The sequence below is a fragment of the Nelusetta ayraudi genome, unplaced genomic scaffold (assembly GCF_046127955.1).
Source record: "Nelusetta ayraudi isolate G7.1 ecotype Tasmania unplaced genomic scaffold, CSIRO-AGI_Nayr_v1 ptg000090l, whole genome shotgun sequence".
In the NCBI taxonomy this organism is placed as follows: domain Eukaryota; kingdom Metazoa; phylum Chordata; class Actinopteri; order Tetraodontiformes; family Monacanthidae; genus Nelusetta; species Nelusetta ayraudi.
This window is the reverse complement of record NW_027466140.1, coordinates 2,882,856-2,908,554: the sequence shown is the minus strand read 5'-3', so window position 1 is coordinate 2,908,554 and position 25,699 is coordinate 2,882,856. Positions and strand designations below refer to the sequence as shown.

The 25,699-nt window shown below is 43.8% G+C and overlaps 1 protein-coding gene across 4 annotated transcripts in view; it reads left to right on the top strand.

Moving 5' to 3' along the window:
• Positions 1-25,699, top strand: part of macrod1 (mono-ADP ribosylhydrolase 1) — a 98,797-nt gene that overhangs the window by 39,917 nt on the left and 33,181 nt on the right. For all 4 annotated transcript variants that reach the window (XR_012929010.1, XM_076046672.1, XM_076046671.1 and 1 more), the window contains exon 4: positions 19,846-19,875. Coding sequence is in view for 3 of the 4 variants with exons in the window: in XM_076046672.1 (XP_075902787.1) it covers positions 19,846-19,875 (30 nt within the window). In the remaining variant the exon portion in view is untranslated. The remainder of the gene's footprint in view (positions 1-19,845; positions 19,876-25,699) is intronic.

Below are 25,699 nucleotides of genomic sequence, written 5' to 3'. Positions count from 1 at the left end.
TCCGCGTTCACAAACGAGACGATGAATGGCTCCTTATTCCCAAAATGATCACTAACCCTTGGCCATGGATGCTGATTTATTCATTAAAGCCTTCATACCTGTCCCTCTGCATTAGCTCTCACAGCTTTTGATTCAAACAGGATCAAAAGGAAATTACTGCTCACATCAAACGAACTGCACTTCCTGACAATCACGTCGCCTCCCCCCCAACTTTTTCTTCACGACCGCTTTTTATTTACTCGGTGCAGCCTTTTTCCTGTATCTATCTTGCCTGTCTTCATCAGTTTGTCAGTTGGTCATTAATTCATCAAACTCTAACGCGACACAGTAACCAAATAATGTGTGTTTTTCAATGGCAGGAGATTGTACCTGCTGTCTTCCATCAGCTTTACTGGGGCGGAAGGGGAATATGAATTCTAGACTCCAACTTGTCCCTCCTTTTTTGTTGCCAATTGTTTTTTTCCCCCTCTCCACGCATTGCTTAATTAAAGGCACAGACAGTAGCTGCGTTTCCATTACCCCTAGAATTGCGCAAAATCTAAATATTGCAATAAAAGCTATTCATGGAAACACTTAAACTTCTGAAATCCTCTCAGATATCGCTAAAAGGTTTTGATGCTCTCATGAGGTGGTTGTTCAGACGTATCGATATAGAGGTATATCGCAAAAGTGTCATGGAAACACTTTTTTTCCCTCGCATTTACGGGGTTGACGTACGGGGTCACGTGACAGAATATGTCAAGTGACAAGCAATCAAAGTGAAAAATATAACAACCATTCTTGACAGCAAACAAACGTAAACAAACAAAAGCAATCTTGCGGGACGTCATTTTATCTCGTCCCGTGAGATTTTACGACAATTACGGTTTAAGTGATTCGAACCCGCTTCAATGCAAACACCTGCAAAAAACTAATGGAAACGGCGCTACTATTTTTGGAGACTAAGTCTAAAGCAGTTTTAGCAGGCAGGTAATGGCACAGTGCGGCCACCACTCTGAAGTCAATCCCTGCTGTGCAAACAAAAGCTCATCGCTGAACTTCTCTGTGACTCCTACGCTTTCCGACCTGCCTGCCTCTCCCACACTTCCGGCAAATGGACTGAGACACACACACACACGCACACACACACAAAGCTATAATGAAATTTTATGCCGCCTAATGCAAGGCCACCGTGTGTGTGTGTGTGTGTGTGTGTTCGCTGCGGCCTGTGTGCCAGAGAGCCTCCTAAAGCCTCCGCCAGTGCAATGCGTCTTTTTAATGTTTTAAACCAGCGTCCACTGTGGGCAATGCTTACTGTATTTCTGGTTTTCTGGTAAATATATTTTTTACGTCTTGTTGGGTCAGTCTCGGCCAAAACATGGCATAATCTTCAATTATATAAAGCCGTTCTTTTGGAGCCTCATTGCCCCCTACAATGGATTATGTAATGCACTAAATAAGACAATATCCGAGCCCAGTCAAAATCAATTTCTAAAAGCTGTGTTTATTTGTTTCCTTGGTTTGACAGGTTATTTGTCTTTCAGAATTTTGCAATGATGTGTAAATTATACATGATTTCACCTTTTTAATTTTGGAATTAATTAGCAAATGATAGTTGTTCCTGTATTCAAAATTACTGTTTCCTCTTCCTAACTTCCTGGGCTTTGAGATGCGTGTATGCCTCTAATGCCACTAGTATTAGTGTACCTCTTAATGTCCTGTATAGATTAAGAAATGTGCATGTAAGTGCGAGACAGGCGGATACGTGTGCGTAGCCAAATGGAAAATCTGAGTCCAATAGCCATTTTTTTTTTTCTCTTAACCATCTCCTGGGGGAAATGCGCAGTTCCATAGCCAACAAATGTTCTGCTGTGTCCACCAGCCGTTCACAGAATGTGTGTTTTGTGCTGAAAAGGCAGAGCACGTTGAATTTTTTAAAGCTTTTGCATGAATAGCAACTGGCTCTTGTTACCAAAGACAATGCGATGAGATCTGTTGGGGAGCACAAAAAAAATGCAAGTCCAAATGAGACGAAGATTTCCTAAACTAACACCACGTCATGTTTATTGACAAGTAATTGGACCTTTGAGATCACAGTTCAGGCTAAATCGAGGTAATGAATACGCTTATTCGCACCAGGTGCACATGCATGTTTAATTGATGCATGAACAAATAACAAATGAGGCAGATGTATGTAAGCCGCTGTTTCCTCCTTGTTAGACGGCATTGTTGTCTCATTATTGAAATAAGATTAAAATGTAGGATTAAATGGTGCAAATTGTAGCGAATCCGATTGACCCTTTAATTTTGCAAGACAGTTGCCACATTTGGCCATGAGCCTCACTTCACAAATGGCCGAGGACTTTGTTCTATCTACAAGTTGATCTTTATTTTTCTGCTCATGGCAGATTTGATGGATTACAAGTTGATCGTGTTTGTTTCTTCTGCCGTGTACAGAATGTCCCAGCCATATTTCTAAGGTTTTTATGCTGTCTTATAAGATTTATTTAATTTAATTTAATTGGATTTCATTTCTGATGTGATGTATGGCAGCCCGCTATGGTCCCATCCTCGTCCTTTTGTTAGTTATTTCTGCAAAGGAGCTGTGTCTGCAGATTTGGCCAAAAACATTGTTGTAAATTACTGGACAATCTAAGCTATGCATTCCCATTTGGTTTTGATGTACGCCATGAACATGAGGGTGACAAGACAATTTCCTCTTTCAGTGATCAATAAATTGCAATCTATTCAGGTTCAATTCATCTGTCTTCTCAGCAGGCTTCATCATTTAGCCTTCCTCGAAAACACAAGATTTATTAAGCAGCCATGACAAAATTAATAAATAGGTTAACAAGCCTGTGGATAGCAGCAATATTGTACTTTCATTTCAATTACAGACAGATCCCGTCATTCATCAATAAGCCAAGATATGAGTATCCTCCAGTCCACAATGTGATACAGCCAGTTCAAGTAGAAAGATTTCCAAACCTGATGTTGTGGCTTTCACCATTTACATTTAGAGGAATCATTTCAGTATATTGTATATCCTAATATGCATGACTGCAATGCCACAAGAATGTCTTGATCTAAGAAGGTGTTCCACACTGACATAAACCAATCGGAGTGACATTACAGAACCCAGGCAAGAACATTTTGAGTTTTCAAACGGAAACAACTGCTTTCTGGGCAAAAGTTCAACAAACTACAGAATGAAAGTGACCCTGAAGACAAAATATCCTCATGAACACACAAACGTGTATATCTTTTTGGTACACAGTTTTAGAAGGTGGAGTCAGTCCAGAGCTCAAGAACATCCTTGGTATTTCTCCATGGCAAATCAACAAACGTTTCTAACATCTTCTTGGACTGGCAATTAGGATTTTTATTTGCACTAGCAGGTCTTATTCAGGGAACTTTGAAAGCCTGCTCAACTTGGAGCCGTGCACAATGGAGCTTCCTTAATGAGGTGACAAAAATGTCAGTATTTTTTCATCACCTACTTTGAGCCCATAAAACTCATGTAACTGATCACTGAGCAACTCAATGAGCCGTATAAGCACAGAGACATTAACTCATGAAAAAGGGTTAAACTATTTTTGAAAGGACGACAAAAAACAGAGTGTGAAGCCCTCGACGCTGTGAGACACTGTGAGCATTTTCCATGTTTGAGTGCCCTGCAACACACAACGGCCCAACATTCATAAAAGCTGCTGTATACCCATTTTTAGACTCAGAGGGACAACAATGTGGCATAACACAATGCATCTCAGTACGATGCCTGACGGGTGTGATGTCTGATACATGAAGTAAGCAGCATACCAGACCCTAGGCCTCAGTTCTTTAGATGAGTTACCTGTGCAAACTGAAGATTGATGGCAGCACTGCTATCTCAGTTTCTCGGGTTCAACATGACGTGACTCTTCTAAGTGATAAATCAGTGTCTTGCTTTGAAGAAATAATACAGTGGTTAAAAATATAAATGCCACTTGGCCTCTATTGTTTACAGGATTTACGAAGTGCCTCTGATGCACCACTCTTTGACATCAAACTGCTGATGACACAGTCTGATCATGAAAAGAGTGAAAAGAGGGAGGGGAAAGACCTGCCTACATTTCAGGTCGTCTTCACGGGGACTTTCATATTTCATAGCCAAGTCATCACCAGAAACTCGGCTCATTTCCAGGCTCATGCAGTGGTAGAAAATCACTGATTTCAGCCGCATGGCTTGAAAGTCATGGATGGCAGGCGAGATGTCATGGACGGCACTGAAAACCCTCCTGGAAAAAGACCAGAGCCCCAGATTCCACTGGGTCACACTCTAATGCAAATATGCACTTTTAAATGGACTGGTGGCTTCGCCGGTGCTCAGCGGCTTTGATTAGTTTGAGGAAAGGGCTGAGAGAACTTACTGAGAGGAGAGGTTTGAATTAAACTGCTGAGCAGATGATAAAAAGTAAAGACAGGAAGGCTGCCTATGTCCTGAGATAACAATGTTTTGGTTCACCCAGGAACTGGCGTTTTTACAGTGAAACATTTATCAGCGCCGCTGAGAAATGGATTTGTCAAAGGAGTCAGATTTAGAGACAGACAGCAATGACATGCAGAGTACACTAAAGTGCACAAACACTGTTGTGCCGCAGTGAAATTTATTCTCCTCACTCGGTCGTCTCCAAGTTCAATATTGAATCATTAATAAAAGGAAATATTAACAGCCTGCCAATGTTGACGTCCATCGATATGCTCAGTAAGATTCCAGTCCCGGTTTCATACCCATGAATTATTTACACTGTGCAGTCAAACATTAATGTTGAATGTCATGACTGCAGGCATGGACACAAAACAGAGGACAGCCATCCAAGAGTACTGAATTGTAATTCTTTTTTTTTATTATTATTATTTCAGCTATGTAGTATTGTGGGTTGTAAATATAATGGAAGTAGTATTTTGCAAAACGATGAATTAAATGAGGGGATTCATTCAGACGGATCAAATAGCCTCAGGTTGGAAGACATACTGCTCAGATGCATGAAGCACAGAATTCATATTTTCCTCTTGAGACCCGCTGTTCTGCCACAGGCCACTGACCCAGCGCCTTCAACTCGACTCAGAACGATGTGCGATCACTCGCTGGTAAACCTTACAAAGCCACACCTGAGAAAAATGCTGCCCTTACAGAAGAAAACGTGACTTCAGCCCCTGGGCGACACCACAGGAGGTTTACGTAACGCAGTATAATATTGAATAAATTGACTTTATTTGATCATTTTCACCACACATTTCACAGTCAAATTAAATTCTTTGTGATGTCGTGTTCTCTGGCTTTTCAGAGGAGTTGTTTTGAAATGAAATGATCGTGAGTCATCTTTCAGCCCTGTCCTGTCGATCAGCTCTGGTGACTCTAATTCCATTATTTATGTGTTACGCTACAAATGAATTACATTGCTGTGTTTACTTGCTCAGCCCTCGACAGCCAGCGTCCGAGCCTGATCGCAGGACCACAGATGGAGTCGCATCGGTCAATAAAAATGCGATTCATTGTTAAACATGGAATATTCTATGTGCCACTTGATATGGCTCTTGCCAACAAAATAATCAATCAGAAACGCATGGAAAGGTGTGCAGTCCACTCAAACCACCAGTCCAAATTCCATGTGGAACAACAGGGAAAATGCTGGGATGCACACACCCTCGAATGGTAGCATAATGACGAATGATGAGTTCAAAATAATTCACAAAATGGTTTAAAAAATAATTACAATTAATATCAATATAACAGGTCGTAGATTTCCTTAACCACACTTCCAGAACAAAACTAATAACAAGATTGCTCCGTCTCCTCTGCTGGGTGCATAATGGGCAACCGTATCAAGATGCATTCACCCTATTAATGCCAGATTATGATGCATTAGCACTGTTTTTCCAGCCTGTTACACCTGCCCTCTATGATCTGAAGATGCCGGTCTATGAATAATGCAGATAATAACAAAACAGCAAATTATTTATCTTTTTCAAGTGAGTCTTAATACTTTTGGTTATGTAAATCAAGCATCCCTGCCTGTCCTCATTCACCATTCATCACTCTTTTTCAGTATGCATGGAGAACCTGGCCACACCTTTGACAGAATATTATATGATTCAGTTCTGTATTGCTTTCATGCCTTATTTGTTCTTTTAAAATGAAATGTTATTTTGGTAACCTTTTGATTTTATAACGTTTTTTTGAAAAAGTATATTATTAAAATGAGAAAACGTGTCACTATTACTACCACTGATTGCCCCCCCCCCGCCCCCCCCTTGTCAACAGTCTAATTGGGTTGGCCGTACTTAAACATGAGACCTTAAAGCTGCTTAAGAGATGAGATTAATTTGTCAGAAATATTCCAGTAAGAGGACTGTGCGTGTGTGTGTGTTTTATCTGTTTGTTCAAATTTGCCTTTTTGAAACAGAAGCCAGGTCAAGATTGAAAGGATTTAAAATGGTTTCCTCCTTGGGTGTGAGCAGGGCCCCACGATTAGATGAATGATGTCTGTAACGGCACAGGAAATGAAAAATACTGGCTTTCAGGCACAGAGGCAATATGATGTGTTGTTGACTGGAACACCTCCGTGCTCAGATTTATTATTTTCTTTAATTTGTTTGCATCTATAAGACGCCTATTGTGTTTTTCTTCTCTCTCTCTCTCTCGTAGTCAATCCGCCTGTGGGTTTATTGTGTTTCAAATGAAGACTTATATAAGCAGGGCTCCTCTCCTGCTGTCAGATGGGTGAATGCGAGGAGATCACAAGCAAGGCGATACAGAAAGAGTGTCTGGAGCCTTCTCCTCTTTTTTATTCTCTCCACATTCTGCCAATGTGCAGTTCCCCCTAACTGCATGACATGCCCTGGTTTCTCCCTCGCTCTCCTCCTCCTCCTCCTCTCTAGGACATTACACTTTAATCTCATGTTCTCTGCTGCCCCCCCTCCTTTTTTTTTTAGTCTCTTTGCCTATCGCTCTCTTCCCTTGTTCCCTTTTCATCACTCCATCCGCCACTCCATCCATCTCTGCCTGTCTTCTGTAATCCCGTGCCCTGTACCACTTTGGCCCCTTGAATCTCATTCTAATCTGTCAGCTCAATATGGCCCACTCGGGCATTAATCCTGTGTTTACGTGGGCATACTGTGCGTGTCCGCCTCTGTCCAGAAATTGTTGGGGATGATGAAATGTTTTGTTTGTTTCTAGTCTTATTTTTTTTTTCTCTCCTCCCTGCTGCACATCATGCAGCGCCAAAGCATTTCGAATTTGCGTTGTGCCGCGTGCATGTGTTTGTGTGAGAGAAAGGAAACACATGCAGATCAGGTCATACACAAAACATGGCAATTCTGCTGGAAAACAGCCCTGGCCCTGTACACAGAAAGGATTTCTTGCAACGGCACACATATTTTTAAAAAACAAGAACAACAAGAACAACAACAAGAACAACAAAAACCCACTGGCAGTGGGGCACGTATGAGGGATAAAAAGAGGAGGGAAGAAGGAAAGGGCGATGGTGGGAGAGATAAGAGGGAGCGCGCAAGAGGGAAATCTATCCCTTGACAAAGTATAATCTCTCAATTTAATCTCCCCCTCTGCTTGCAAGTCTCCCACACGGAATTGTGCTCCAGCAGGTAGACACGCACTCGCACAAAGCGCTCTCGCTCTCTCTCTCTCTCTCTCTCTCTCACACACACACACACACACACACACACACACACACACACACACACACACCGCATTTTAACAAGTTTTCCCGAGGCGAGCTGACAGTAAGAAGATGCCACCAGCGCGGCCAGTGAGACTGACGGTCCGTATAAACCCGGCACCGGTCACCCTTCCATTTCTCTTCCTTTCCCTTCCCGCCCCGCGCCAACCCAAACAGAACATCGTACCTCTGTGGTCGCTCTTCTGCCTCGCGCCACGCTCCGGTCCCCTTAAAGACATCCTTGTCAAATCATCCTCGCAAATTCAATAGATCGGGGCTTTCTCCCCCTTTCTCTGTTCAGCGGTTGCGATGCGTCCTGGTTCAGCAGCCTCTGCACCCGGGCGAAAGCGCCGCGCACGGACCGCAGGGGGAGAAACGGCGCTCCGCTCTGCTCCGCTCTGCTCCGCTCTGCTCCGCTCCGGAGCTCCGCGGTTTGGTGCGCGCACCAGTTTCTCTCGGCACCGCGTCGCCGTCCCGCCGCCGAGCGCCACCAGTTTGCCACTTTCCAGGCAGCCGGAGTGAAGGGAGCGGGGACGAATCGCGGGTGTTGAAGTCTCGGTTTCCTCTTCCTCTCCAAACCTTGCAGGCAGCTCGCCGCGGGCTGCCGGCGCACGAGCCGCTTCTCTCCGGTCACAGCTCGGGCTCCGCGTCTTCCCTCGAGCGGCCAGAAGGCATCCAAAGGTGCGACCAATCTCCAGTTCCACCTCGGCGCGGATCGCCTCAGTCTTCTCAGATAAACCTTTAGTCACGGCTTGACATCCTCCTCCTCCTCATCCTCCTCATCATTCTCCACCTCCTCCCTCTGGTCGTCGAGCGCCGGAGCTGCGCGCACGATACTGCTGCTGCTGCCGTTGTTGTTGCCGCCGCCTGTTTGCGCGCGTACGTCTGTGCGTGCACATGTGGAGCTGCTGCTGCTTTTGCTGCTGCTGCTGCTGCTGCTGCTGCTGCTGCTGGTGATGACGAGGAGGAGGCAGCCAAGTCCTTACAGTGGCTCCCAGAGCTCCGTTACAGGGGGGGGGGTTCAGCAGGTCGCCACGGTCCAGCAATTACCGGCAACTCACCCGGCATTTAGACTGACAGGTGTGGCGTGCACGCGCACGGGCATGCAATCGAACACACACACACACACACACACACACACACACACACACACACACACACACAAGGTGCCACGGAGCGTGGAACCGGCTGGGCTCTGAGGCCGCCTCCGTTGCATTCAGTTCGGTGGCCTTTTAGATGTAAAAATGAGTGAATACACAAGGAAGGTTTCCTCTCTGGCAGCGATGTTGAAAAGACGCTCGGCTCTATTCAGAGTGGGTTTTGATTAAAACCCACGCGGGTTAATGGCAGTCAAACAATGTCAGCGACACGGTTTCTGTCGGGTCTTGAGGGGCTTCACCTTGGGAGTGCGCTACACAAGGGGCCCCTGTCTGCCGATGAGCAAGACAGGCAACGCCGACTGAACTTTGATGTGTTTCAATTTGGACTTTGTGACCAATGTAGTTTTTTTTATTTGCCTGCAGGGATGCATATCTCACAATTAATTTACATTTATTACCTTTGGGCAGTTCTCGCACTAAAGGGGCTTCCACAGCTTGGTGCTTTGGGCGCTGCACACACAGCAGTTTATAATGCTGCTCTCGCTGGCATGGCACGGCTTCAAAACACCAGTGCACTCCCTCCACCTGAGGAGGCTCGCTGGATGTGCACAGCTGTAGGCACGAGGCCTCGTGTCAGAAGCCCTTTGGAGGCGTGCGGTTGCAGGTACAGCTGCACCGCTATTACCGTTTGGCGCTCCTCCAAACACATCTTCATCCATTATTAGGTCTGATTCTAGCTGAAGTTGGAGATGGCTGAAACCATCCAGTGTCTGTGAGGATTAAAGAAATGGGATCACCGTGTGTGATTGTGTTGATTTTTTCTGACCTTTTTGGTTGTTTGATTTCAAAATAGTAGTGTTCAAAGTCAACACTGCAAGCTGTTGTGGTTGTGGGAGTAGTTACTGAATACTGCAGGGCCAGCAAGACAACAAATGACCAGGGCAAGATTGCTCTAAAATTGCTCCAGTTTGTCCAAATCCAGTTCAAATTTTAGCTCCAGTTTGTTTTGCAAGAAAAAAAAAAATCTGCACTCGCTCACAAACAGAAAGCCTGAACATTGTTTATGGGCATTCATAGAAAATCTACTACTAATAATTTTTATGTGCTGACTTGCGATGGTTCAGCACCCACTAAATCTCATTTTGATGAAAGATCAAAATCAATAGTTTGAATTGAGCTGAATATAAATGTTCGCCAAAATATTTTTTTTTTAAAAAGGTATGAACTTGCTCGTATTTTCTATAACTGTGAAGAGATTTTTGTTTCAAGTTTGGACTAGGATGCATGTCATTCTCGTTCTTAACAGTGTTCTTGCTTGTTATAAAACAGAAGGAGACAAACAGAGGCTGTAGGATGCTGTCACACTATCTTCTAAACTTGCATGCATAAAACCAAACATTTCACGGTTAACTGCTTTTGCACAGAGAGAGATTTAATATTGGTCTTTTTTAGGAGGCTACCCATTATTTTATTTTTTTTTTCAAATACAAAAATGTGAAATCATTAAACAGTATCAGCCTTGTGAAGGCAGTCATTTCTATTATCTGTTTTCCTTTTTGGGAAGTATAAACATTTTATGTCTGTAATTACTCAGTTATAATTATGAGGTTTTATTTTGAAATTAGTTCCACGCTAACTGGCCAATACTGCTCAGCAATTATGAGGCGTTATTTTAAAATCAGTTTCATATTGACTGGCCCGACATGTTCCTGTGAAGACCACTCCTCTAAAATTACTGTAATTTATGGTCCAGCTTCTCCCACTTCCAGCTTAATAGTCCTGCAGGCAGTGATGTCTTATGATGAAGCCCCTTTAAAGCATCTAGCCTCCTTATCATCTAGTGTAAGATATTCTCCACTCAAAAAGATGAGTGGAGAATAACTAGCAAAAATTAACAATATCAGTTTCCCACGTATAAATTTCTCCAAGTAATTTTAAGTTGTGTCAAGCAGACAAAAAAAGCAGCATCCCTGAATTACGTAAGCGACTATTGTGAGAATCAAAACACGACACACACAGTAGCAAATCCTCGAAGCCGGCATCCAGGCCAGCAAGCTTCACACAAAAGTCATTGTACAAGCTCTCTACCACACAACTCAGCAGTGAAGGCCTTTCATGATTTTATAGTGCCGGCTGTTATGACCCACTGTCAACCTGCGTCATTCACAGTGAAGCATACAGTATATGCGGAGGAAAAATAACCGATTCGCATACACATGCAGAGGTCTGCCAGATTGACTCCGAGTTCTTCTCATATGTTTGTTGGCTCCTCAGGAGGCTGCGGAGGAGGAGACAAACTCGGCAAAGGTGTTTATGGCTACACAAAGCCTCTGAGGAAGAGATGTTGTTCCCAAGATAGGAGCTGGAAATCAGGTTCCATCCAGGAGAGCAGACAGAGAAAACAACAATTCTGCCCGGGTTGTTTTCCTCTTGCGGCCGTGGGATGACTACTAATCACCTTAACAAGTGTTTATATTAGTATGAAAGGGGCAAACGCACTGTTGTATTACAAGTTCCGAGATGTGATTTGACAAATCAAATATTTGTGTGAAAGCCTGTGCTCAATAAGCATTTTTGAAACAAAGTTGCCAACAGGCTGTGTTCAAGGTTGTGTCATACGGCCCTTTTGTTTGCGAAAACAGAGTTTCATTTTATGTTTGCAAACATCTTATCATATGAAAACAGGTAACAGCAATCTGCAGTTTGCTTTGTCACAGCAGCAGTTATCTTACACAGATTGTGCACCTTTTGCTGTGCTGTTGTTGTGGTTGTTGTTAAGACTATGATTGACCTGGCCAGCCGGGCCTGCAGGCTTGTTGCATCACATGTTTGCAGGGTTGCTGTTTATGTGTAACCTACCAAGTTTTCTGCACTTTAGTTAGTTTGACACTGATGCAACAGGCTGATAGCGATCGTTGGGTTACATTGTAAAAAACTTTGCCTGCAGAGACCTGGTATCTGCTGGGCATCTGGGATTTGCTGAACTCCTGCAGTCTGCAACAGTCCAATTTAATTGTCAGCTACTCATTTTATACTGATTAATGTGCTATGATATGCTAATTCTGTTCTAAAACGTTATTGACAAGAAATGTTAAAATAAGAACACAGCATCTGCTCAAAAATCCAAAAACAACATGTGGCAAACCAAATATGAGTTGAGTTCCAATTGCAACGACATGTTGTAAGTTGTTATTGCGATCCACAAATAGCCTCTTAGGCCTTCTTTTGGTTAATCACTTTTGTAGACTAGCACCAGCCCAAATATAATAAATACTTGCGCAACACTCAATGGTACTTAAGTTCCTTACTCAACATTTTTTCCTCTCTCGTGAATCCAAGTACCACTGCCAAACTAATACCCTTATAATTAATACATTTGCATCTCTTTCATTTTGGCCACTCGACCAAGCAAAAAAAGATTGAAAAAAAAAAACACCAACAGCTGTTGTAGGAGCCTAAATTGACACTATTTATCAATATATCACACACAACTCAACACAACACAATTTTATGTCGAATTGTTCAGTTTAGTGCATTATTTATCTTTCTTTCATCTTCCTTTGGTAATACAACAAAGGTTTTAATGTTGTTTTGCTGCTGACGCTAAAACTATCTGGGTTTTATGAGGTGTCACTTCAACATCATATCATAGTACTTATAAATCTATTTATAAAGAGCATCACTTCAGAGCAGGACATGTCAAAATGTTCGCAGGTCTAAGATGAAGCGGTGCTTTTCTTCCTATTGTCTGCTCAGTCTCAGTGAGACAAAGGATCGACGGTTCTGTCACATTGTGAATAAGATAAGAACAAGCTGGAAAAGTCATTCAAGATGAGATTCTGCACCAGCAAATGCAACAAAAGTAGGTAGATCCCCAAAATAAACACCCTTTAAATGATCTTTTTTAGCCCCGCGAGACTGAAAAATTGCAACCATCTGGTCTTCCTAGATGCATAAACTAATAAACAAAACGTCTTTAGCTTCACTAAAGTAAATTGTCCAAAAGTGCAAATGCTCCCATCTCCTTGAATTCTGCCTTTACTTTCCTCGGCTTCCCTCAGTTTAACGTTTTTCTAGAGGGAACTGCCTGCATGGATCCTCATCAGTGTCTGATATGTCCTCTTTACCTTAAGGACGCCGGCAAATTGATTGGCATTCTCAAGTGGACCAACCGAACGCTGTCTTGAAATTAAATGACCGAGAGAGCTTTAATGGTGGTTAGGACGAGTGGGTAGCGGAGGGAGACGGAGAGGGATGGGGAGGCAGGAATACACAAACAGGTTGCTCTGGGGCCTGGGGAATAAAAGCCTGGGAGAGGAGGAGCTGGCGGGGGTGAAGCGTGAAGGCAGAGAGGGGAAAATAAGATTGAGGGCCGCAGAAGGCAAAAAAAATAGAAGAAAAAAATCCTAAACCAACCCACTGAGCTTGATGGAAAGATTTGATGTTGGTGAAATCATCATCATCATCATCATCGTCATCGTCATCATCATCATCATCACCATCAGCTGCAGCATCATTACGCACATGTTAATTTCCACCCTCGCAGGTGGTAAAAACATCACAATTGGTTCTGTTGCCGAACAGCAAATCAACGCAGCCTCCCATGCGTCCGATCCTTCTCTTCTATCGACGGATCGGTTTGCTCATGCGTCTATCTCGCTCTGCACACCCCCCTCACGACCACCCCCTCCTCCCCCCTGCCCCTACCCACACACACCCCAGCACAATTACTTACCCCCCCCCCCCCCGCCAAAGAAGAGACGCGTGTAAACTCCACCTTGTCGTTTTATGTCCCCGGTAATTTTTAGTCCTGTGTCGCTCTTCTCCTCCCTCAACTCTCTTCCACTTTGCCTCTCTCTTTGTCTCCCTCCTTCTCCTCCCTACATCTCTCTCTCTCTCTCTCTCTCCCTCCCTCTCTCCCTGAGCCCGCTCCATCCCCTCGACACTTGACACCCCCCCCACACTCCTCCTCCTCCTCCTCCCATCCCTCCCTCGTATGTACTTCGATGACTTATCGCCCTGATCCCTTCTCCACTCCAATAATTGGTGTGTGTCTCCGCAGCAGATGCTCTTATGCTTTATTAAGCTGCTCAGCATTTGCCGCCCTGCTCGGTCATTATGTGCCAGCGAAGAAAAAAGAAAACTGTTCGGCGTTTGATGCCACTTGGAGAAACTCTTTGTTTGTTTTAGTGGCTTTTTTAAAGTGTTCGACAACTGTGGCCACACACACACACACACACACACACACACACACACACACACACACACCTCTTAAGGTCTAATGCGCGCACTCACGCAAGCACACGCTTTTTACACTTGAGCCCCACACTCGACTGTGTACATGTGGGCTTTAGCAGATGGTGAAACGCTCTCCCCCGAGTATCGACATTACTCTCTCTTTCTCTAATTAACTAGGTTTCAGTAACGAACCTTTGGGCTTTGCCGTCGCCATGGTAACCCAAACTCCATCTCCAATCGTATTTGTCTGTGCGTGTGTGTGTGTGTGAGAGACTGCCAGCAAATACGTTGTATGAATTTGGCAGACATCATACTGTTCACATCTACTCTTTGTCTGCACCCCTGCTGCGTGTTTGCCGGAGTGTGCGAGTGAGTGTGCGCGCGCGCAGTTTTTTTTTTTTTTTTTTACGCGTGTGCGAGTCTGTGGCTGCGTCTCCCCTCGCGTCGGCACCATCATGATTGTGCATACACATGAGTATATCTGTGGCTTCAAAAGCCATTGTCTTCCCCGCAGGGTGCAGACTGCTGCTCTCATGCGTCACCCGTCTGCGGCGGGAACGGCAGCGTTACGGGCGAGACCGCGGATAATAGATCTTTTATACCCAACGCCGGGCCGCCTTGATAATTATTTAAACCCACGAATAAAGATTACAAGACAGATCAATTTAAGATGAGGCGATGAAGTAAAAATTAATTCCGTCTTGGTGCGAGGGAAGGCAGAAGTTGAACATGAGTTTGAACTTGGCGCAGCCTCCTTGAGTGGAGGAATATAATTACCAACAGATGTGGACTTGTACCCTGAATTGCCTTGACAGAGGCCCGGTGTTCATGAACGTAAACTCATATATAGTGTTTGGGTTCCTACTATGGCGCAGTATATTATGGAATAAGGGCAAGCGGCCAAGTGCGTATTAGTGCTGCGTACGTTTCCAAACACGCTGCGGCCAAGATGGATAGAGAGGCGCCGCTGAGGGTTAAGTAGTCCTGATCTTATCAGCATGTACAATGCCATACTTGACCATCATTGGAGGCAAGGGCTTAACATCTCTCATATGTCTGAATGTCTTGACAATACCAGTAAGCTCTTCTCGATGTTTCCCTCATGACATTATTCATGCTGTTACAATTGCTTTCAGACGTCAATACGAGCGTGTCGTATACTAAGGAGAAAAAGGCCTTGACCTTTAGCTTCGGATACTCTGTTGACTGACAGATAAAGTGGCAGCAGGTTAAACTGACTGATGTCTGATGCCATGTACTCAAACCATTTCCATAGCCGCTTTGGCCATCCATGCATCCATGCATCCATGTATCCATCCATCCATCCATCCATCCATCCATATTCCAGAGTCATTCCCAAACCTAACACAATATTTACTCACTCCAGAACAGACCTCTGGCCACCCTGAAGCATGTTTGGAACACCTCTTATGAGCGCCATCCCAAAAGCATCTTGATCAGATGTCGGACAACCTCAACTGGCTCCCTTTGATGCCAAGGAGCAGAGGCTCCACTCTGAACTACCCTCGGATACCTGAGTTGCTTCCTGGCAAAATCAAACCAAGCTAACCTTATTTTGGCCTCTTGCATTTTCAACCTTGTCATCGTGGTCGCCAAGCAGAGCTCCGGCCAAGAGCTTTGGTTGGGACATCAGTGGACTACTAAATCAGTCGCACTGCCTTGTGGCTCATTCTACGTTTGACCATATATTTTCAAATCTTCGGGAAATGACACCCTCAAAATCTGAGGGAAATCTGACCACATCAGGAGGTACAATGAGGGGCACTTGTTGAAAAGGGCAAAAGAATTTCAGACACCTGCATCAATCATTTATGTGTAAGAAACCCTTTTTTATACCTAAGTTTGCAGCAAGTATTAGTTTTTTAGAGAGTAGAAGGAACAGACATAACTGCAAATGAGAAATGCTGATATCACATTGTATAAAACACATATAAAGTACTGCCATGAAGCATGTTGTGTTTCAATAGCTGATTCCATTTTTTTTATTGGAGGTGCACAGCACTGTGAGTAAGTGGGTTGTCTGAGACTTATTGGATTAACATAATGAGAAATTTTGGGCATACACTAACATGAACACAGCCCAGACAGGTAGGAGGAAAAGAGGCAGTCAAAATATATATTATAAATGTATATTTTTTTCATGACATCATAATATCGATTTGGAACTACATAGAACACAGATAAAATGGCAAATATATATCCACAGCCCATTTAAAGCGTACTCAAGAAAACTACTTGAGAGCTACTTTCATAATTACCTGGCCAGGAATTTGCTGCGAGTTCTGAGCAGTCAAACTGTGAAAGCCTTTCAGTCTGATTTTTGAGTGTGACACGTCTTACTTTCCGGTCTGAAAGTATGAAATGAGACACAAGAAATGTGGCAAATGCGTGAGGAAAAAATGTGATTGCTAAATGATTAAAAATGCGCTGCCCACATCGTTAGAATAATTGTTGTTATTCATTTCAATATGAAAATGAAAGGAAATGAAGATTTAGCTGTCTTTTGCAGTGACACGCTAATTCCATGCATTTACTAATTTTACCGGGGTGATTCGAACACATGATGTAATCATTGCAATTACATTGTAATTACCGATGCATTTAAATAAGAAATGAAAGAGGATTGTATCTGTATCTATTGTATCTCTAAAAGTATTCCAAACTTGCGGGTAACAGTATTCAATACATAGTCCTCCTCAGTACTTCTTGTAGTACTCATGATCACATTCCAGCTTGTGACCTTGTTTTGTTTGAGTGTAGCCAGAAACAAGAACAAAACAGGAGTTTAAAGAAGAAAAAAGCTGTTATTCCAGTTTTGAAGGTTTAGTTTGTTGTTTGTCTCTTTCGTCAAGGACATTGTAGCTGTGCACCACTACAAACCTTTTGCTGCTCTGCTGCTTTTCATTAGGTTGTGAAACACATTTAACAGTGATAGATTAACACAGCTCTAAAGTTTTAACTTTATTTTGTGAGCCAGTGTTTCAAACCCCCGCAAACTTTTGTGGAAGGTCCACATTCAGAATTACAGTAGTCATTCATCCTCATTCTTTACTGGGCCGACACAACAAATATCGTAAAGGGAGCTTTTGTGACATGATGTTCATCTTCCCAAGAACAGGACAGGCCACACCCACAGGGCCGTGCCTACAAATGAAGTACTAGATGTGATAGGAATTGGCTGCATTTTTAACTCCCATCATGCATATCTCAAGATTCACACTGTGAAAAAGGCTCTCTGTGTTTTAGAAGCTCGTATGAAAGCTACCGGCTAAGTGTCGATGCCAATTCTTAGATGGTCGACTGGAGTTGGAACACAGTTTGGGGGCTTTTTTGTTCTTGCTCCAGTGACGACATATTCCTGGCAGAATGAGCAAGCTTGGTGTAAAAAACAACAAAAAAAAAACAATTCCTTTAATGTTGTACGCAGTGGATGCTGAAGATAATACCTTAATAGTTATTCTTTTGGCAGAAGCCTAATGAAACATTCAAATTTCTTTTCTTTTCTTTTTTTCTCTTTTTCTCATCTAACATTACCACTATGTGGTGCAGGTTTTCCTTCCCTCCTGGGTTTTCCGTTGTTGCTGGAAGTAACAGCCTGGTTTCACCACTTTCAGGAGTTTGTTCGTCCAGACCGCTGACGATTCCCCGTCAGCGTGCGACCGCAGTCTCGTCTGCTGATGCTGAAAGACGAAGCAGGGCCTAACGGAGCCACTATTTGACCAGACTTCCATTTGAGCCCTCTTCGTCTCAACAGCCGATAAGATCTGTCAGAGCTGCGCACTCTAAATAATCTCACATTGTCATATTTAATAAATGCGTTCCGCTCCGCCCTCCTCACTTGTACTGTATGGATCTGCACATTTTCCAATTAGAAAGTGGCGGCGCTCACCGTGGGAGATGCCAGCGTGATGGTATTTTACGTATGGAAGATGTGTGTGTGTGTGTGTGTATGGAAGGTGTGTGCCTGTCTGTGTGTGTAAAGGTGGAAATTGAGTAGGATTTACCATTAATGAGGCAGTCGGGGAAGGTGAAAATGTTGCAGGGGAGAGGATTCTTCAGAGAGTTGGTTGTGGGATTTAGTCTCTCCACTTCCTCTCGCTAAAACCAACGTGGCTGATACGCCATCCGAGTGCTTACCCAACTGGCCCGGTGCCTACGGAGTAACTAAAAAGAGAGGCGTCCCCTGTGTGTTCTGATGTATCTTTGTAAAGACTGGGGAGAGATTATGTGCTTATCAGATTCTTTTCCTAACACGGTCACAGTGACCAAATTTGGAGCCCACGAGCAGCGGAAGGAAAAAAAAAAAAAAGCAGGACTTTACGGAGTGCGACCGTAGGTTCAATTTTTCTTTTTCCTTTTTTGGATCTCGCAGCAGATGTCCCACGGCTCGCGCTGCTGACTCCACACGTTTGTGGATGTGCAGGGTGAGAGAAAAACTTCCATATCCACATATGTCAGGAACAGCTGAAGCCAGACTTACCGCCCTGCCAGCACCGTCGCCATTTACATTCTGTTCATTCAGAGGGAGAGGCGAGAGTTTGGGACACACCGGGCAGCCAGCATCTCCTGCTGTTTCTGCACATGGTTTCAGCCACTTCCTGTCATTATGGGTGTTTTTTTTTTTTTTTTTAAATGAAAGCGACTGTCAACAGCTCTATCCAGGTAGTTGTATGAGTTCTTCTTGTATGAGTAGGAGAGTTATTCATTGTTTCTTTTCAGTGAATAAATTGAATTATTGCATTGAATCTCCTGTCCTCTTAACTCGACTTGTAGCTCATCACTTTTTTGCATAGAGGCATTAATGGCCTGATCACACATACTTGGAGTGACGATTTCAAAAAATAGTCCCTATTTTTCTGTGGTTTTCAACTTCTATGAACACGGTGGACTCTTCAAACTTACAACAAATCATCACACCTATTTTTTCTTGCCCACATCGCGCCTCTGAAAGACAGAGAGTCATTTGCATGGATTTTGCATGCGTGCGTGCGTGTGTGTGCGTGTGTGTGTGTGTGTGTGTGTGTGTGTGTGTGTGTGTGTGTGTGTGTGTGTGTGTGTGTGTGTGTGTGTGTGTGTGTGTGTGTATCTCTGTCTGTACACTTGCACTGACGGGAGAGTTGGAATTAGCCCTTGGCAATTTTCAACAGAATCATCCTTTCAGATTTTCATTGAAACCCAGCTTGAAAGGCTGATGATGAATAATTTTCTAATGTGCAAATGTTGAGTCATATTCTCACAGTTTTAATACATAACGGCTGAAGGCCGATCTTTTTAAACCGCAGCAAAGTTTTCAACACTCCACATGCATAGTGGTTCAGATCTCAGGTGCTTTGTTTTTAAAATGCAGCCATGAAGAGTTTGTTTTTGACGCCGTGGGGAAAATAAAAAGGTCAAGCAGGTTCAGTGCCAAGTCTGTGTCAATACGTTAACTCGCACTAATTAAATGAAGCCAAAATTGTCAAATCAAAACAAGATGCAGTATATGCCCGTCTTGCGGTTCATTTATTGTGACTGTGTCAAATATTAAGTATAAATTATTCATTTAAAATTTCTGGAGTCCAATTTGCTGCCCCACAAAGGCTATTTATTACCTAAGGCTTGAATTATTTTAAAATTCAAATGCAAATATTGAAACAAAGCGCTCCCTCAGATGCTGTTAGCAGGGAGGGTAACCCACCCTAAGCCATTTTACCGCTACAACATGATTTAATATCAATTTTAGGTTGTCCGACTGTTTCATGTATGCTGCTCTTCTCATGAGTGTTTCCTCTGTCTTGTGTCTCTTTCAGCCAACAAGACGCTGCTGGGAGGAGGTGGAGGTCAGTCACAGTCCGCCGTCTCATCTGTGTGTTTGTGTGTTTACTGGGCTATTTGTTCTGGCTTTGTGGTGCAGATGTTCCTCTCTGGCAACCAAATAATTTTCAAAAATTCTAATCAAAGGATGCGAGATGGGATTCGAGGGGGTGGAATATACTCTTCAAGTGTGTGTGAGTGTGTTGGTGTGTGTGTGTGTCTGTATTCCCCTTTGTGTTGAGAAGCAGGTTGCTTTTTGTTGTGGCAGGTGTTCGGGGTGCGTTTGCATGCCGGCCTCTGCGTCTTCTCTGTCCCACGCGGGTTTTTTTTTTGTTTGTTTGTTTGTTTGTGTCTGCGTGTAAAATGCGCGTACAGGTGCAAAGTCGATAGTTTATAATTTATGGGTGTGAAGTGCTGTGGATACAAACAGTAATTTCTCAGTGCATTGTTGACTCAGTGCTTTTGCCGCGTGCATGTGATGTTTGACGTCTGTCCTCGATCAATACCGTAATAAATCCATTCAGTTAATGCAGCGGCCGTATTCAGCATTCCACCTGTTTCCTGTTTGTGTGTGTGTGTATGTGTGGGTGTGGGTGTGTGTGTGTGTGTGTGTGTGTGTGTGTGTATGTGTGTGTGTGTGTGCGTGCATGCAAAATGATTTGCTGTGTAATAATAATAATAACGCGGCCTGTATTTACTCGTGTCTCTTTTACCATTTGTGCAAACAGCAGCAGACGTTCTGCTCTCTGACATTTGAAGTTTTTAATCTTTTGAATTTCACATGCGTTTCTATGCACGCGTGCGCCTTTGCCTTTTTTTTGGACTCCATGGTGAGGTATTTAGTATGCGCATGTGCATATACACACACTGTACCTGCAGATGAATACACATCTGAAAATCAGTTTGCATTTGTATAAGCTCATCATAATGCTCAAGGCTTCCTGCAAAAGGGCATTGGCTTGCCTGAAGCACTCAGTCCTCAAAGTCCTCACCACACACACACACACACACACACACACACACACACGCATGCACACGTGCTGAGCCCTTGCTGATGCACCAGCTGAGCCTCAAGCCATTAAAATTGCCCATGTGTCCTGATGCTACATGCGCACGCTCACGTAAGCAGGCACTTGGAGAGCTTCAGCATCATTTGATGTTTCCCTGAAGTCTCTGATGGCTCCTGAAAGACAGATGGTTTCCAGAGAGGGAGAGAGAGTTGTGCATGCATCACACTGTGCGAGCTCCAGCCTATGAAAGGCCTGTTTGTGTGTTTTTTCTTTTTTGCAGCCCCTCGGTCATAAGGAGAAAAAAAAAGAATCAGTTCAGTGTAACCACATCAAATGTCGAGGGGCTACTTCTTCTCAAACTACAGCTACTTATTTTGTTCTTCTTTTATCTCTGTAGACACAGGTTCTGTCTGTCTTCCTGTTCAGTATTCCTTTTCATTTTTCCTGTGTCTGTCTTTGGGGGCTTTTTGCGTTGAAATTTAGAGTCCAAAGAAGTTGTTAATTGGCGAGAGTGGTAGGAGTCGACGAGATGGAGGAGTGAGTTTATCCCTCAAACAGAGGAGAGCGCGGAAAAGCGAGAGAACTGTTGGGAGACAAGAGAGATGAAAGTGGTAAAACTCCGATAGACAGCCGAGATCCGAGAGCGGCGCTGCAGCTACACCTTGCTAGAATCCTTTGCTGCAGCGAGCGAGCGAGCAGCCATTCGGCTTCATGTGTCTTTCATCAGTGGTGAGGCAACAAACGGTCCTTGTGGCGCTTTGCCGCGCTCTCTCTCAAGGGCACTTAGGTAAAATGTCATTCAGGTAGATCAAACGCACACCTGCCGATATTGTTTCTGTGGCCCAGTGTGGAAGGGTGCTGACCTCAGGCGGGCTCAACAACAAAATCACAGGCCCGAAAATAACCTCCTTTGAACGTATGTCTGCGCTTTCGTCTGCCATTTTTACATTTCAATGCTTCAATTGATTTTTGTTTGTTTGTTTGTTTCTTCAAATGAAAGCAAGAACATGAAGGTTGCGTGCTGGGCCGGCCCGGGCCTTTTTCAACTTTTCCTATTACACGCATGCAAAAGGTGAAAGACAGCAGGAAGTAGGAGGCTGAGCGCTCAGTAGGAGGCTGAGCGTCATCTGCAAACAGAGGGCTAATTTCAATAAGAGTTTTTTGTTAATTAATTTTGAGGTTGGTCAATTGGATAGAAACACTGTAAAAATTAGCTTAGTATGGGACTTTTAAATGCTAATTTGAGTAAAGCCTAGCGACACTATTGACGTGCTGCTCAATCAACATGCACATGAGAAATCCATGGCTGCTCTGCCGCTGCAGCGCTGCAGCTGTCTGCTCAGTTTCCTCTTATTGAAAATCACATTCTTGATTAGAATGATTCTTGATTTTTTTTAAAAAAATTTTTAGGCTTGTGTTTTACAGCTGAAACTTGTATTTGTACATGGCCTGTGTCATCCACACCGTGCTCACAGTGCATCCTCTTTGAAATGTCTCTGTCATATGTTCCCATCGCCGCTGAAGTGATTTGGCTCCCAGACATTGCCTGATATCCTAAGCAGGCAAACCAAATCGTAGACCTGGTAGAATTTTTGCAAAGTCTCCAAAGGAAAACGGGAAAAAAAGAAAACTGTCTCATGTATTTGACCTTTATGCATGCGTAAGAAACAGAAGACTAATGAACATGATAATCATACCCAACTGTCACAGTGTCAAGGGGTTAAATCATTGATGAATTTAAGTTATTGTGCATGAATATTAACGAGTCTCCGTGTGGAGACACGTGTGTCTGCTTCCGCGTAATCGCTGCAGGTAATGTAATTAATATTTCCTCATTAATGATGTATTCTTTCACCCATCTGTATCCCATCTGCCGGTTCAAACAGTATATTTCTTGGCATGAATGCTCAGACCGCAGTTCCTCCGCTTCACACAGGGACACAGCGGCACCTCAGCTCGTGTGTTTGCCCGTGCCAAACGCACTGTTATAAAAAACAAATAGTGAATAATAAATATCACATATATCAGTAGAACTTGAGCAAACGCAGGCCTAGCGTCAGTGCTTACTTTTGGCATTTCTGATGTAATCCGCTGCTTTTCCGCTGGACTTCTAAACTCATCAACCAAATGAAAGTCAGTTGGGTTGAGTTTTAAAATATGGTGAAACTCTAACATGCAAATATAAAGAGCAACATTTACAAATAAAAATAATGGAAATAGGAAACAAATTATAAATTTGTCAATGATAGACAAAAATATGCTGTATATATGTATACGTACGCATATATATATATATATATATGTATATACATGATGGGTGTTTTCCTTTTTTGTAATTAATGACTGAAGACTGTTTGCATTTTACACCCTTTACGGCGGCTAAAACTGGACTGAGGTTCTCACGGCACCCTTCCCTCTTTGTCTCCTTGAATTTAGCCCGGGGCTTACCGTACTCCAGTCACTGCTTTTAAGAGCCGTCATCACAGCTACAAGCAGTTGGAGGAGATGGCAGTGCTAGGTGGGCGTTAATCAAAAGTGGTACTTTCGCTAAATTATGTAACATTGCCTGCTACGTTATCGTGTCTACAATGAAAATGTGGAGGGACTTGAAAGAACAAGCTGCTAGTGAAAGACTGACTGCCACGCAGGGTGAATGTCTGTCAGTGGTACATGCTGCGTGGCTCCTTAATGGGCCGTGTGAAAATAAATATTGTATATAAGCACGTAGTTCAGAGTTATTCTGACATTTACCCTTTCAACTGTTTATAAGGTAGAGAAACCTTATTACTTTGTCCAGCATTACTCATTGCACAATATTATTCAATAAATTAAAGACCAAACTTTCCAAGTAAATAAACAACTTCAACAAGCAATTTTTTTTACAAAATTTTGCTACGGTATTAGTGTTTTTTTTCTTTTCTTTTTTTTTAATCTTGGCAGCAGACGACAATCATACAACTTTGCCGCCGTGCCGTAAGTTCATCAAATTAAGACCCCGTGTTATAGCCATTGTGAAATCTTTATTTTTCATGGAACTCCACTCGAGCAACCTTATGAAGTCAATTACCCAAAAACTCTATTAGCGGCATATTCATACGCCTGTTTACGACCTCCTGGAGAGACAGCATATGTCGCTCAGGCACGGTGAACCAGTGTGGATCCTTGAGGCGCCAGCGGCTCAGCAACACATGTAAATTCACACTTGCAGGAACTCTTTACCTGCTATGTACAGTGTTTGTGCAACAACAGCTCCCTGATCAAACAGAGCCTGGCGTTGATCAGAGGCTGCTGAGGATCTGGGGGGGACGCTGCGATCAGGATGTGATTCAGCTGCCAAATCAAAAGCTTATGAAGCCTATATCTAGATGTTATGACTGCTCACAAAACTTGAGCGTAATCCCAGAAAGAAATGTCATCTACTTATTTTTTTTCTCATTGCGGCAGAGAACTTAATCTTCTCGCTCCAGATTTTTTTTGCAAAGCTAAAAAGCCACAGTTCACCTCCTGCTGACGCCTGTAATCTGTCTACCCACGCGACGGCGAGGTTAGAAATACCAAGGCGTCTTTTTGGTCCTCGTGTTACTTCTGTTCGTCTTTTCTCTTGTCTGCGAGAGGAGGAAAAGGCCAGCGGAGAGCAGGTCTATTGTCTGCTCACCTCTCACAGCGAGAGCACAAAGAAGAACGAGCTTTGAATAAATGCAGAGCAGCCGGACGGCTTTGGAGGGCTAGGAGGAGACAAGCAGCAAACGGCACTTGGTGCACTTTCCTAAATTTAAATTTAAAGTTGTAGACAGACAGTACACACCTGCCTGTGCAACAGTTGTGTATGTGTGCGTGTATGAATCCCCTGGAACATTAAACAGGTTTCTACCTTTTTGTGTGCAAAGACGCTCAAGTTTGCGCGTGAATATTAATTCATGCGATGCGAGGTGCGTGTGTGCGGGCAAGAGTGCAAGTGTGCATGCACCCACCACCACCACCACCACCAACCAAACCCATCCTAAACGTTGCCTTGGCAACAAGCTGACTGGAGTAAATGAGTGTCCGAGCTCTGCCGCGGGATTGTGGGAAAGCAATATACCCGCGTTCCGCCCCATTAGTTTGACAGACAGCCTGTTTGGCCTATAAGAGGTCAGCTGGCAAGGGCAGCCATATTAGTATTCCATAGGAGAGACCTTGGGATTGGGTTTCACGCTAATGTCAATCTACCTGTGCGTGCGCGTGTGCGTTCGTACGCGTATTCAGCGTTAGTAAGGTGTTAGTAAGTGTGCGGTGTCGCTGGTTCACAGGAGGTGAAGCCTGTCCTGCTGTATAACATTGCAGGCGGGTGTCATTGTGTGTGTGTGTGTAGGAGTGCGTACGTGCACCCTTCTCCACTTGTTTGTGTGCCTGGCTTGGGGTTGTAGGCTCCTTGCCAGGTAAGCATATCGCCAATTATCACCTCCCAGTGCCTCCCCTCACCTCCCCTCCCTCCTCCCTCCCTGCTTCCCACACCCGCAGTCAGTCACCGCGGCACCTATGTGGTGAAAAATGACAACAGCGAAGCCGACCGGTCGTCTGCTGTTCTAAAGAGTCAACAGCCAGCGCTCCCACTCCTCCGTTTGTATCCCTCTGTCTATTGTGCCACCTCTTCATCCGTCCTCCCCTCCAAAACCTCAGCTTTGTATTTATCTCCCCCTTGGTTTCTAATCTCCTTTAGTCCCCGTCTCATCTCTGTCTGAGTCTCTCCATCCCTCCGCTGTTTGCATTCTGTTCCCCGTCTCTCAACCCCCTGCGCTTCGACGGGAGGAATTACGTGATTTTTTTGTACTCTAATGAAGGCTAAATAATTAATGCTCTG